General features: G+C 40.6%; 1 protein-coding gene across 1 annotated transcript; it reads left to right on the top strand.

Annotated features, from left to right (window-relative positions):
• Positions 1-1,731: 1,731 nt before the first annotated feature.
• On the top strand, positions 1,732-15,564 carry Pus10 (Pseudouridine synthase 10). Its single transcript, XM_083121056.1, has 8 exons — positions 1,732-2,112; positions 3,056-3,175; positions 3,999-4,303; positions 6,382-6,593; positions 7,959-8,084; positions 8,564-8,753; positions 9,852-10,212; positions 15,413-15,564. Exons 1-8 carry the CDS (start codon positions 1,975-1,977, stop codon positions 15,458-15,460), a joined length of 1,500 nt encoding a protein of 499 aa, XP_082977182.1. The 5' UTR covers positions 1,732-1,974; the 3' UTR covers positions 15,461-15,564.
• The last annotated feature ends 35 nt before the right edge of the window (positions 15,565-15,599 follow it).

Here is a 15,599-nt window from a genome sequence, read left to right as displayed (position 1 = left end):
ATATATAAACATGGCCCCGGACTTGGAAAAAAATTACGATAAGGTGCATTCATCCTTCAAGGATGAGAGAGTGCATTTACTCATCACGCTGTGTCAGCGCAATAAATGAGGCGCGGAACGTGGAAAGAAAATGAGTTTTTTTTAAGTTTTTTGATGCTGTTTTCATCGCTGTGAAACATCGTCAGCGCAATAAATGAGGCGCGGAACGTGGAGAGAAGGCGAGTTTTTTTTTTTTTTTGAGGTTTTGGTGAACCCCAAATGAGTAAAGTGAGTTTTTGATATTTGGTGCTGTTTTCTACGCTGTGAAACATCGTCAGCGCAATAAATGAGGCGTGGAACGTGGAGAGAAAGTGAGTTTTTTATTTTTTTTGAACCCCAATTAATGTTGGTCAACCGGCTTGATTACACTACTAGTAGGTCAAAGCATGTAGAGGCTCTCGTGTAGTTTAGCACGTAATAATAAAAAAAAAGGATAGGTTAAGTTATATCACGTAAGATCGTGATATACCTACCAAGTGTGAGTGGGAAAAAAAGGGAAATTTTACTAAAACATAGCTAAACGCTAAAACATCGACAAAAAATTGTCAAAATATGTTAAAAACTGATATTCGATTGATAAAAAAAAAGGCTACAAATGCACTCGTACCAAGTATGAGGTGGGAAAAAAGGGAAATTTCACTAAAACATCGCTAAACGCTAAAACATCGACAAAAAATTGTCAAAATATGTCAAAAACTGATATTCGATTGGTAAAAAACAGAGGCTACAAATGCACTCGTACCAAGTATTACTTTGAAACAATACACTTACACTACTTTTGGAAGTCTGGTTTTCCCCTTAAACTGAACGCAGAGAAACGCGAAAAATTGCAGGGGTCATTTTCTCAGGGTGTAGTTTTTAAAATTGATTTAAAAAAATTGAGTGGAAATGTCCATTTTCGAAAGACGTAAAATGTTTTCATTTGATTTGATGAAGTGCCGACTGCAGAGCATACTCCCTCGTGTTTGTGTCCAATCCTTTCGCTTTACTTCCTAAATCCACTGATTTTTCCGTATCGGGTCTGTCTGAAAACGATGCATAGATAGATACCTGAGAACATAGTTTGTTTCCAATCTCATGTTGAAACCAAAAGTCACACAAATATTGTCGCCTTTTCCGAAGACACTGCCTTTACACCTTTGAAATCAATGTCATTCTTTTCAAAACCGGAAGTGTAGTCCCCGCCAGCGCCAAGCAAGCTCAGAAATGTAAATATCAGGTGAATAGCGCCCATATGACTCAAAAATTTCAAGCGATCCGTTTTGTATCCGAAGCTCGGTGACGATCGGTATTCCACTTGTTTACATTGGAAAATTGCCCAAACCGGAAGTTTTTGCCCGCCATCTATAATCGAATTGCCTGATCGATTATTTTTCCGTGACGTCACAGTGTCCGTTTTCCCGGTGACCTCGGACCGTAAGGTTGCTCCGGTATTGTGCGATAAATGAGACAATTTTCTCAGAACTTAGATTCTTCACCTGACTATGTTAATTGTCCTTTACCGGGCGGTAACAACAATGAAGAGGAAGTTAATCTCCGAAGAAGAAATAAACATATTATTTTCAAGAAAGACTAAACACAGTCGTTTAACATAAATTAAGAAGGAATTATTTACTATGTATGATGTGGTACTACCATTGGGACGATTCGTAACGTTTTTGCATTGATTATAACTTAGAGGTTTGACGATATGTCATTTTGTGCACCTATAATGTAATTACTACACATGGAATAATTTTCGGTTTTTTATTAGATTATATTTGATTCAGGTTACATACATACGATAATGCTCACGTTAGTGAATGGTTTTAATCACCTTTAAATATATTTTGTTGTTACTTTTTGCCTCTCACAGGAACTCGCTTGCTTTCGACGCTGGACTGGACAATTATTTAAGCCATGTATTTGCTGTTCTATGTATTTATTTAACTGAATATGACAGCTTTAAAAACAAGGAATAACTCTGTATTTGACACTTTGAATGCAGAAGGGTGCTGTCCAAGATGTTGTTTGAGATACTTGGCTGAAAGAGATTCACATGTATATAGGAATTTGAATCAATGTTTAAATGAGGTAATGCAAACCATAGGTTAGGTAGTCGTGATACTAGTGGGAAAATATATTATTGTAAATATATATGTAAATACTTTAAGGTGTTAGAATGTAATAATATACCTTTCGTGCATGTAAAGCCGTGGTAGAAGTTCCATTAACTTGCAAATATCGCCTAGCAAAATACAGGAGGCTGACATGTAGCCTTGCACTTGAAGCAAGGCAAAGTTCCATGATTTATATAATTGTATTTAAAATATGGACGGTCTGAATATATATTATGGAGATTACGTGCCTTCATTAGTGTTTATTATATCTAATTAGATGGGATGTATAACAAATATACACAATAAATAAGAGTTTTTCGGTAATCCAGGTCAAATTTTCAGAATACACCACTGCCTGTAACACAAAACAAATAAAAATATTGGCCACTGTACTTTCAGCTGTATAATTTAACAATACAGGGAATTTGTCCAATTTGTTTGAAATTTGGGATACTTAAAATTTGGCGCTCACGTATAAATTTGGCGCTTATTTGGGGGCAGGTGAATCTGGCCAATTTCTAACATGCCTTTAATAGGGACTGTATTGAGAAAGCCAGGGAGCCGGAGCGGAGTGGAGGCGGGGCCGCGTTAGCAGTTGGGGGTGGTAGGTCAATTGCCCCAGGGGTGGAGACCGGAATCGGTGGGAAATTTGGAAATCGAGGATGTAGAAATAAGAACTTAATTTAGATTATTTTACTATTTCCACATGTGAGCACCAAATTTTAACTGTAGATTCGTGATTAGGGGGCCAAAATTAATGAGTATGATGAATTTCAAACAAAATGGAGACATTCCCGGTATTGTAAAATCGATCCCTTTCAGCAATAATATTATTTATTTTCATTGCCAAACCATTCTGTACTGTATGCAAATTTACAATTTTAATGTGTGATATTCATTCATTACATTTCTTTCAGAGAGGTTGGATATGTGAGAGGGACGAAGAGTTTCCACCAACCAAGCTACAGAAAAGCAATCCATGCATACTTTGCTTAGGATTATTACAAGATCATTCACAAGAAGATGCCATACAAAAGGTACTAGCAGGTTATTTTAAGTAACATATTTGGTAAAATTTTGATCTCCGGGAAACTTATTTCTTCAATTTTACAGGAGAAAGTACTTACTGAACTGAGTTTCTGTAGACTTTTGAAAGGTCGTGGAAGTGTTTTTTCCCATCGTTTAATTTATTTGGCCGGTAAATCATGTATTTTTCAAGATTAATGTCTCTCCAATGCACAAAAGCTGTTACCTCTATGTCCTTCCACTATGTCAACCAAATGTTGCGTGTGTGTGATAATGTATCCCCCGGTCAGTGTTTCCAACCATGCCGTTCTTTTGCAAGAACATGACAATTTTAACTATGTTTGCGTAACCTAACCTAACCTTGCCGTGCATGATTCGTGGGGCTACCCATGCTTGGTTTGTGGGGTTTTCGAACCCGGACAAAAATACGAAATCAGGAACATGAAAGTAGGTATTTTTCTGTGAAGAAGGTTGGAAACACTGCATGCCCACTAATGATAGACAACGCTAGTCAAGATTTGCCCACCATATTGTGTATAACGCAAGCGAAAATGAACGAACAATAATTACTCGATATGTGGAAAATTGAATTTTTTTTCGTGAAAAGCGAAATCCCACCTTCAAGAATCCTTAGCAATGCAGAATATGTAAGTAGAAATGTGAAAATAACAAAATTAACGAATTTGAGACGTTTCCCGGAGATTGGAATTTTTAATACAATTTTATGTAATTTTTTGAGTAGCTGTTGTACTAATAGCCTAGTATACAACTTTAATGTGTGAACTTTTGTAGTTTGTGTAATAATAATTGAATATTTTCATTCATTTAATACAGATTGGTGAAGATGTTTTGGAATGTGGATATGATTGTGATAGCTTTACCTGTGCTGTATCTTTGCCCATTGCCATCCAGTTGCGAGAACACTCAGTTTGGCTGTACCTTGTCGATACATTCCCAGATGAATATTCTGAACTGAAGGCAGAGGAGCATGTGGTCTCCATAAAAGAAGTGTGGAAGTGGGTTGTGGCACCAAAAATTTCACGAGTTTTCAAGAAGGAATTTGACTCCGGGGTGGGAAGTGACTTATTTGTTAACATAAATGTGTTGTATGAGGACGATGAAAAGGAGTGTTCCTGCCTGTAAGTGTGAGTATTTTTCATGCCTTTTGGTATGATCGATACTGAATTCTTTCTTGGACTTTGCTTTTTGTAGAGTTTGTGATTTGTTTGTAAGAGCACTGTATTACACAGGAATTTGAGCAAAATTAATTTCCAATTATATTTTATGCTCTTTGGAAATGTGTAAATTTTTTTTGTTCTTGCCTTGGAAAATCTGTTATACTTGTCCCAAGAACCGTAATGAGTTTTAAAAAATCTTGGATATATAAATCACCTATAGCTTTTCTTGTATGTACGCATTGCTTGCATTATAGAATTATTTTCCTGTAGTTTACGGTTATAAATTTTTTCCTGAGAGCATAAAGACTATGTTCTAATAATGAGAATATCAAAAATGAAGAAGAAAGGCTTTTTAATATAGCAAAAGAAAATGGCTTTCACACTAACAGAATAAACCAAATCAAAAAAACAAGTCGCAAGAAAACTAAAGGAAAAGAGAAATACAGACAAAAATGAAAAATCTGTTGAAAAGAAATTTGTGCATTCCATTCCACAAGGGATTCTCACATAAAATTGCCAAAATTTTTAGAAGCTTTAATTTCAAAATTGTTTTTAGATCACCAAGAAGTTTGGAATGTACATTTAATGAATTCAAAATGAGAAACTCTCTACCAGATGTGGAAACCACAGGAATATATAATATAAGTTGTTCATGTTCAAAGGATTATGTGGGACAAACAGCAAGGAAAATGGCAATAAGATGGCAGGAACACGATTTGGACATTATAAATCTAAACCCAAGAACAGGTTTGTCAACTTATATCATCGAAGAGAAGCATTTGATTAAAAAGAGAAGGGTTTTAAAAAGATTAACGGGAAACACAGAGTTGAATGTCTGGGAAGCTTCGTTCATTGCAGAAGAACACTGGAATAAATTAAATAATGAAAGTGGTAACATAGATCCAGTATGGAGTTTTCTTTTTCACAAATGGAGTAAGCCACCATCTTTAAAATTTAATGTAACAGAAAACATCAAGAGACTTTGTGAAAACAATGACGAATTTGAATTACCTGATGATATTTGGGATTCATAATTAAAAAAATCTGAAATAAAAATAAAACAAACTGCTTTTATCACAGTTAAGTTGCTATATTACAACAATGTAACATTGACAACATCCATTATATAAGGGATTCTTTTTGTTTAAAAAATTAGTAACCATTGTTATAACTGTATCTTTAGTCAAAATGAAAATAAATGTCTGATGAAAGGAGCGTGTGTTCTCCTGAAACGTCACAAAGAAAACTGTTTTCTTATGCTTGTAATAACCGTAAACTACAGGAAAATAAATATAAATCACCTGTTTTGTTTCAAGATGTAGGCTACCCATTCTCTTATATATTTTTAAAACAATGTTAAAGGAATATTTTTCGTTTCAAATACTTTGGCGGGACACTCACATAAAATATCCATGCCCAGGTTGGGATTTGAACCCAGGACCCCTGTCATCATAGCTGTGCTAACAACATTGGAGCTGGTGCAGAGGCGTTTAGCTGCTTGATGTGCATTGTGTTTCAATTATTGCATATCATATTGCGTAAAACAAAGTGAACAAATTGTGATGGACAATTTGCATGGTAATATTCATTTGATTTTGATTTGATTTGATTAAGTTTATTTTACTTCGCGTTTTGTGCCTCTTGGCTACTTTGCGAAGATGGGAATGAGTGATGAAATGATGAAATTGATGAATGGACATTCACAAACAACCAAGCCCGACCGGGATTCGAACCCGGGACCCTTGGCGTCGCAGCGCGATGTGCTAACCACTCGGCCACAGGGTCGGGCGGTAATATTCATGTATCCCACCCTATGGCAAATATGATATAAGGCAAATTGTCCATCATGTTTATGGACTTTGTTTTATACAATTGAAAGAAAAGTGTTAAAAAGTAATAGAATGAAAATAGTAGTGTACAATTACCTATTAATACCTTTACCAACTAGTGTGCAAGGCACAGTCGCACTTCCATTTTCATGAAATGTTTTCCAAGTCTATCATATGTGTACTTCAAGAATCTTCTTATGTGTTTTGCAGACTGGAAATGCATGCTGAAATATTCCAGATACGGAAACAACAGAAAAGGAAGTACAGTGGAGGATTGTATACCAGAAAGGCTGTGGAGACGGTGCTTCAATCGACCAAAGCCGATAAGTTCAAGAAGCATTATGCATCTCCACCCGTGGTTCCAAATTTGGGAATTGTGTATGACAAGGTCACCTGCAATCACAACTCCATATTTGTGGCAGGTAGGAAGCTAATGTACAAGGTTATTACAAATGATCTTTCCGATTACAAACTTGAATAACTCACGTTTAATAACACTCAGATACATGAAAGTGGTACCAATGGAAAGGGAAACTCAAAAAGTTTTGTATTACATTTGGTTCACAACATCACATCACATGTGCTCAATGTAAGCTCCCTGTGTCACGCGACACATCCTGCCATACACATTGTAACATGGGATGATCTCTTGTGATGCGAACACGAAGACCCTGGATGATAGGTGGTAAAGGTGGCTGATGCACGTGTTGTTTGACAAAACCCCAGAGAAAAAAGTCACAGGGTGTAAGGTCGGAAGAACGTGGAGGCCAACCCAAACGTTCACTATCATCACGACCAGCAAGCCCATCCATCTCTTTGGTAGTCGCCTATTCAGTTCACGTCTGACATCTAAGTGGAAATGGGGTGGTGCCCCATCCTGTTGAAAAATTAAACCTTCGATATCCTGTTCCAGTTGTGTAAGAAGCTATGTCCGTAACATTTGTACGTACGAAATCCCCGTGATTGTGTTCTCGTCGAAAAAGAAAGGGCCATACACCTTTTCATGGCTGATAGCGAAAAAAACATTCAGCTTGGGAGAGTCGCGTACATGCTCCACATATCCTCTAGGATTTTCCAGACCCCAGTTCCTGACATTATTTTTGTGTACTTTGCCCGACAAGTGAAGGTGGCTTGGCTTCATCACTGAACACCAATGATTCCGTGAAACCATAAGTTTCCATTTCGATTTGCATGTCCTCTCAGAAAGACAGTCTCTTGGCTTTGTTGACCGGTTTCAGTGCCTGCAGCAATTGCAGACGGTAAGGATGGAACCTCAAACGTTTGCCTAAAATCTTCCACAGAGTGGTTGCGAGATGTCTAATTCTCTGCTGGCTGTGGTGGTGGATTTCTGTGAACTTCGTACTAAACTCTCTCTCACATGCTCCACAGTGCCTCGCTTACTGGTGGACAGCGAGTTGACTTTCGCTTGCAGATGCTTTAAGTCATGCACAGTGATAACAGATTGGCAGACGTGAAAATCCAGCACGAAAAAAGCCTACCTGTCTTCGTTGGCAGCCATTTTCTCTCCTATCTCCCCTAACGACGAAATCAATAACGATGTGACAGTTGTACCAACCACTGAAACTTTTTGAGTTTCCCTTTCCATTGATACAACTTTCATGTATCTGAGTGTTATTAACTTGTTGTACTTACGTTTAGATGAGTATCATTCTCACAATCCTAGTCTCCCTAGAGAGTTGCAAAAGCAACATAACATTTCCAAAATATCTTATCCTTTCCCTGTAATAAAATCCATTTTTGTCTGATAGTCGTATTCTCTTTTTCAGGTCGATACAATAAGTACTCCCGCTTCCTAAGTCAAACTCCTTGGGTGATAGATGGAGAGCGACGAATGGAAACATCTGTTCAAGACCTTATATTCGACAAGATTGTTCCTTTTAGCAGAGCAGATGGTGAGTAATTTGAATAAGTATGCAGGATGTATTGTTTTTCGTAAGTAACAATAATAAGTAATTTCCCTTCCCTTCCCTGCAACTAAGTTAGAAATGTGACAGTTCCTTACGCCACATGCCGCAGACATTTTATTGAACCACAATGCAAAACACATTAAAAATCTGTCCAAGCTTTTGACTCCATCTCTGAATCATCATCAGGCTGGTCGACTAGAGTCAAAAGCTTGGACAGATTTTTAATGTGTTCTTTATTATGATGTTTATATGTTTTGTGTTTTGGTTCACCTAAAAATGATTAAGAATGTTGATGCAATACCGTTAAGATTCATCCTTCCTTGTGTGTCTTGTAACAAAGGACAGTAACTTGCATTAAAAAATCCAGTATCTTTTGATTAGTGTTGACAATACAGTGTGTAAATATTTCGATAAAATGTACATTTTATTCCACTTGCACAGTTATTTATAATCTTTCTCCCCAGGTGCGAAATTTTCTGCTTCCGGAAGAGAAGATGTGGATGTAAGAACTCTTGGTAAAGGCCGGCCATTCGTTGTTGAATTGCTCAATCCACATAAGACAAAAATGAGTAAGGAAGAAATCCAAAATTTACAACAAACTATTAATGAAAGTACAGAGGATATTGAAGTAAGACATCTTCAGAAAGTGCCAAGGTAGGTTTGTTTATTTGGCTGAAACTGTAGATTGTTTCCTGAAATTTTGGGAAAGACTCGGCTGCTTTTAAACCTTTTAGCTGCATTTCCTTCCTTTGCTCCTTAACAATGTGCATGGAACCTCTTAATTTCTATGTTATTTTTTCCAGCATATTAATTTGCTACCACCTTTTTACATTCCCTGAAACATGAATAGAAATTTATATCATGGATTTTTTTATATTTTGGAGCACAATTATGGAAATTTCAGGTCACAAGTGAATTTGTTATTTTGATGATTTTAGGCCATAAAAATCCTAGGGCTAGTAACTAACTAACTAACTCTCTAGCCTTCTTAAACCTGAAGGTTCATGGCTGCAGCAACACAGGCCTTCCATCTGTCCCTATCTTGAGCAAGATCTATATACTCGTTTCCATCCCTACCAATTTCATTTAGGTCCATCTCAACATTGTCCCTCCATCTTCATCTTGGCCTTCCTAGTGGTCTCTTACCATCAGGTTTCCCAACAAGAATCCTGTGAACTCCTCTTTCCTCTCCCATTCGTGCCACATGGCCTGCCCACGTAAGTCTTCTTGATTTAATTATTCTAATAATATCTGGACATGAATACAAATTATGTAGTTCTAAATTATGTAACCTTCTCCACTCACCTGTCTCCTCATCCCTTTTAGGTCCAAATATTTTCCTAAGGATCTTATTTTCAAATACTCTCAATTTATGATCCTCTTTCAATGTAAGGGACCAAGGACCTAGGGCTAGTAATAATTAATAATCATGACATTCGCTTTTACCACATAATATTGGCATAAAAGTAATGAAATGTGTGTATTAAATATTAACCAAAATATTTTAACTTTGCAAAAGTGCTAACTTTGGTGGGGAGCACAGTCAAAAAGTTTCCATCCCATAAAAATAACTTCAAGGATTATTTCGTAAATAATTATTACATTTGTGAAATCACAAATACTTGGCTTCTCAGGTTTCAGGAGGTTAACAAGAGCACTTAACTTGTAAATATTAACAAACCCACCATGATTGAACTGATGTCACTTTATTTCTAGTTTGTATTCCCATGCTTGTATATTAATCCCTTGCAGAGAAGATCTCTGTAATTTGAAAGCCGGAGAAGCACTGAAGACCAAAACCTACACAGCCCTCTGTGTATCCATGACTCCCGTGCCTCATGAAAAGTTAAGCAAACTTGAGCAAGTGAAAGACCTGGTGCTCCAACAGAAAACACCAATCCGTGTACTCCACAGGCGACCCCTGGCTGTCCGGGAAAGGGTCATACACAATATGTGTGCGGAGAAAGTGGATGTTGTGCATTTCAAGCTGCGCGTGAACACTCAAGCTGGCACTTACGTCAAGGAGTTTGTTCATGGTGATTTTGGACGCACAAGACCAAATTTAGGAGAGCTGCTTGAAGCAGAAGTCGATATTGTAGCCTTGGATGTTGAAGTAAGTTGATGTTTACAAATCAATTATAGTTTTACTTACATAATGCAGGTTTCTATTTTAAGTAATTCTTTTTCTGGTTAAAATACATTCAAACCCATACACAGTGAACTGTCGATTTCTTTTTTAGACAAATAATTAGTTTACATTTAGGTTATCACGTTCCAATATAAGTATTATTATATTATTATAGGGCTCATATTTAGGACATATTCTGGTGGAACCGGAAGTTGGGGCCCTGCAGAGTTGCCAGGTCCCCATCGAAGAAGAAGCGGTGCGTAGAACGAAAAAAATACTGTTTCGTCACCAGGCTCGTCGTAAACTGTGAGTGTGTAGGATGACTTGGGAGGGGGGGGCGGGAGGGTGGGTGAGGGTTGGGCATTAAGGCTCGTCGTAAACTGTGTGTGTAGGATGAAGTGGGAGGGGGGGCGGGAGCTGGGTGAGGGTTGGGCATTACTGGGTGGCCTTGTTCAGGCCAGGTGGAGTGGTTGCACTCATGGCCGATATATAGGCCCTCTCCCATCTTTTGCGAACAGAGGTGTTGGCTGGTTGGGGTAGGAGATGGATGATCGCTACCCGGAAGCAGTCGTTGAAACTGATGTTGTGGTGGTTGGTGTGGACGGCGACAGTGAAGTCCAGGTTGTGGGTGGAGGAGCGGTGGTTATTGATGCGGAGGTTGAGGGCCGTTGATGTTTCCCCCAGGTAAAAATCACCACAGATGTTGCAGGTGAGGATGTAGATAAGGTTTGAGGCATGGCAGGTCCCTTTGGGATGGAGGGTAAATTTGCCAGTGACCGTGTGCACCTGGAGGGTGTGAGAAGTGATGAGGATGGGGCAGGTCTTGCACCTGGGGCGGTTGCATTGATGGGCAGGGGGGTGTTGGATGTGTGGTGAAGGAGTGTTGTGGACCAGGATGTTTTGGAGGTTGGGGGGGCGTTTGAAAACTACTCTGGGTTTGTCGGGAAATATGTTTTTGGTTTCGGGATCACTGTGGAGAATTGGGAGAAGAGAGTGCAGTGTGTGCCTGATTTTGTTGAGGTGGGGATGGTATTGGGTGATGAGTGCAGGTGGGTTGGTGGCAGCAGGTTTCTTGGTGGTGGTGGTATGTGAGGCAGCTCGCGATATTTGCTTGGTGACCAGGATGGAGGGATATCCACGGTTAACCAGGGCCTGGTGTAGGCGGAGGTTATAATTCTGGCGGGAGGTGGGTGAAGTGTTCAGGCACTGTCCCCTGAGGGCCAGAGAGAATGGAATGGCTTTTTTGGTGTGGACGCCCAAAAGCTACACCGCCCATTCCATTGCCAGTGACCTTAACACTAAACACCTCCAAAAACTCTTCAATCTCTGCCGTCAAGCTTTTCAGACTGGCTGCACCCTTCCCCTTCCACTGCTGCCCAATTTCAGTCCCACACCAACATGCCCGCTATTACCCGACCCCCCTCTACCATTGCCCACCCCTCCCACACCACCACAGACCCCCCCCTGAAAACCAAAACTGCACTCCCACACATCGCACCTTGGAAAACAACCAGTCCACGGACAAACCCACCCCTACCAGATCCATGACCACCAATGACCCTAACCCACTCAAAAACAACCAGACTGTACTCAATTTATCCAGCCATAAACTGAGCACGGATGAAATAGCTGTTTTATCCAAAGGCCTCACCTTCTCCCCCACAACTCCCCCCAACCAATTCCGTCTACTTTTTGACATACACACATTTGCTCGCAACCTCCGATGGCAACATTTCTGGGCCAAAAATCCCTCACTCCAAACTACTACCAGTGAAACCCATCCGAGCCTCCTTCAATTTAGCCCCCCCTCCTCCCAAGATCCACCCCCCCTGCCCACCAACCACCCCTTGGAAAGATACATCACTGCCGTCATTTCCACCACCTCTGACAGCTCATTCTTAAATAACTTTCACAACCAACCGAACCTCAACCCTCCCCAACAGAAAGCTCTCAGAGACCTCCGCAACAACCACAACATCAAAATCCTCCCAGCCGACAAGGGGTCCACCACGGTGGTCTTGAACTCTCAAGACTACCTGGCGGAAGCCAACCGCCAGCTGGCTGACCCCTCCACCTACAAACCCACCACAGTTGACCTATCCGCCGAACACCTCACCAAAATCCGGGACTTCATCCACACCCGCGGCCCCCCTGAGGGCCTAACAGCTCGTACCACCGCCATGTTAATACCCGACAATCCCCGCACCCCCACCTTCTATCTATTGCCCAAAATCCACAAACCTGGCAACCCTGGTAGACCCATTGTGTCCAGCTACAACTCACCTACAGAACGAATCTCAGCCTTTGTTGACTCCCATCTCCAGCCTCTTGTGAAAGCTCTGCCCTCCTACCTCCGTGACACCAACCACTTCCTCCAGAAAATCAGCACCCTCCCACCATTGCCCCCAAATACCATCCTTGCCACCATTGATGTCACTTCCCTCTACACAAACATACCTCACTCCCATGGCCTCCGCTCCATAGAATTCTATCTCAATAGCAGACCCAAACCTCACAACCCCAGCACCAACTTCCTGACCCACCTAGCCCACCTTGTCCTCACTTGTAACAACTTCACCTTTGAAAACCAAAATTTCCTACAGATCCGAGGTACAGCCATGGGTACCAGAATGGCCCCATCCTATGCAAACCTCTTCATGGGCAAACTTGAGCAAGAGTTTTTGGCTACCCAACCCCTCCAACCCCTCCTCTGGCTCCGCTTCATCGACGACATCTTCATGCTCTGGACACATGGAGAACCATCCTTGTCAGCTTTCCTGGTCCAACTTAACCACTTCCATTCCCTCAAATTCACCTGGAGGCACTCCCCCAACCAGATCACCTTCCTGGATGTGGACGTGGACATCGAGGGAGGACACCTGACTACCTCCATCCACATAAAACCCACCAACCACATGCAATACCTACACTTCTCCAGCTCCCACCCGTTCCACACCAAAAAAGCAATTCCATTCTCTCTGGCCCTCAGGGGACAGCGCCTGAACACTTCACCCACCTCCTGCCAGAATTATAACCTCCGCCTACACCAGGCCCTGGTTAACCGTGGATATCCCTCCATCCTGGTCACCAAGCAAATATCGCGAGCTGCCTCACATACCACCACCACCAAGAAACCTGCTGCCACCAACCCACCTGCACTCATCACCCAATACCATCCCCACCTCAACAAAATCAGGCACACACTGCACTCTCTTCTCCCAATTCTCCACAGTGATCCCGAAACCAAAAACATATTTCCCGACAAACCCAGAGTAGTTTTCAAATGCCCCCCCAACCTCCAAAACATCCTGGTCCACAACACTCCTTCACCACACATCCAACACCCCCCTGCCCATAAATGCAACCGCCCCAGGTGCAAGACCTGCCCCATCCTCATCACTTCTCACACCCTCCAGGTGCACACGGCCACTGGCAAATTTACCCTCCATCCCAAAGGGACCTGCCATGCCTCAAACCTTATCTACATCCTCACCTGCAACATCTGTGGTGATTTTTACCTGGGGGAAACATCAACGGCCCTCAACCTCCACATCAATAACCACCGCTCCTCCACCCACAACCTGGACTTCACTGTCGCCGTCCACACCAACCACCACAACATCAGTTTCAACGACTGCTTCCGGGTAGCGATCATCCATCTCCTACCCCAACCAGCCAACACCTCTGTTCGCAAAAGATGGGAGAGGGCCTATATATCGGCCATGAGTGCAACCACTCCACCTGGCCTGAACAAGGCCACCTAGTAATGCCCAACCCTCACCCAGCTCCCGCCCCCCCTCCCACTTCATCCTACACACACAGTTTACGACGAGCCTTAATGCCCAACCCTCACCCACCCTTCCGCCCCCCCTCCCAAGTCATCCTACACACTCACAGTTTACGACGAGCCTTAATGCCCAACCCTCACCCACCCTCCCACCCCCCCTCCCAAGTCATCCTACACACTCACAGTTTACGACGAGCCTGGTGACGAAACAGTGTTTTTTTCGTTCTACGCACCGCTTCTTCTTCGATGGGGACCTGGCAACTCTGCAGGGCCCCAACTTCCGGTTCCGTCTATTTCTCCTCACACCGATGATGCTATGAAATTAGCGAAAATTTTGAATTTTTCTACTGTCCGGTGAGTGTTTCCTTTTACCTTCTTTGATTTATATATATCCACCCCTCCCCCCCACTATATTTTTTTTATAAGGACAAATACTTTATTTACTTTTTAATATATATATATATATATATATATATATGCATATTTTTTCTAGTTTAGCTTTGGGTCATATTTATGGTGTTTTTAACAGTACACCAGATATTGTACTGCCTGCACCAGTATTGCAAAGAAATTTTGTTTGTCCTTTTTTTACTCCAAAAATACGAATTTGCATTATATTTATCACTTTATAGTTTTCAGCAATATATTGTAAAGAGCACTTTCCTTCAAAATAGTAATAATAATATGTAGTAATGGTTTTGTAAGATGCTTAATAAAAGGCACAGTTAGTGATTTTTAGAAATGTTTATATATAATTTTTCAGATTTTAGTTCTTAAAAATCTGAGCCATAATTTTTGTAATAAACAAGACACAGTACGTGTTTATATAAATTTATTATTTTGAATGCTCACACATACACAACAAACAGTGCTCAAAATGAGGGGGGAATGGTATCTCCCAGTCAGCAAGATTTTTGCAAGGCATCCCCCCAGTTGTCTCATTGTCGCCTTGTTAAACTATAGGAGTCCCCCCCCCTCTTTCAACTTACTGCAAGGCATAACCAAGCATCCCCCAGTTAGTGTGTTTTCCACTACAAGCACTAGAAACAAAGATACACACATATGGACATATTTACTACTTTTTATTTTGGGAGGGGATGGGACCTATTATTGGTAGATAGTGGACGTTGATCAATTGTAACATATCACTTTATTCCTAAAATTGCTGATAATTTTACCAATCCTAAAGTAATTCACATTCCTGTTTTTTTAAAAACAAATATATAAATCTCATTTGAGCCATCTGGTCATTTACATTATTCATTATTAAATTTTCTCAGCAAATGTACGATATATTAGCAGTAAATTTTATATTGGTCCACCCCTCCCCCCACTATATTTTTTTTATAAGGACAAATACTTTATTTACTTTTTAATTTCACGTTTCATTTTTTATAGGAAATAAAGCTTGATTGGCCTCCAGAAGTTGACTGTGACCAGACGTGACAAGATCAGAAGCTTCTAAATCACGTAGACTCTGCAGGTGTATTTTGCTTGTAAATTTAAGGAATAAACACATGTCTGAAAGGAAATAAAATTTTTACAAAAATTTAAAATGGTGGTTAGTTTTCTTGATCATTAATTT

This window comes from Lepisma saccharinum, chromosome 4, assembly GCF_977018435.1.
Source record: "Lepisma saccharinum chromosome 4, izLepSacc3.1, whole genome shotgun sequence".
Lineage (NCBI taxonomy): Eukaryota > Metazoa > Arthropoda > Insecta > Zygentoma > Lepismatidae > Lepisma > Lepisma saccharinum.
Note: the sequence above shows the minus strand (reverse complement) of the source record. Positions and strands in the feature narration are given on the sequence as shown.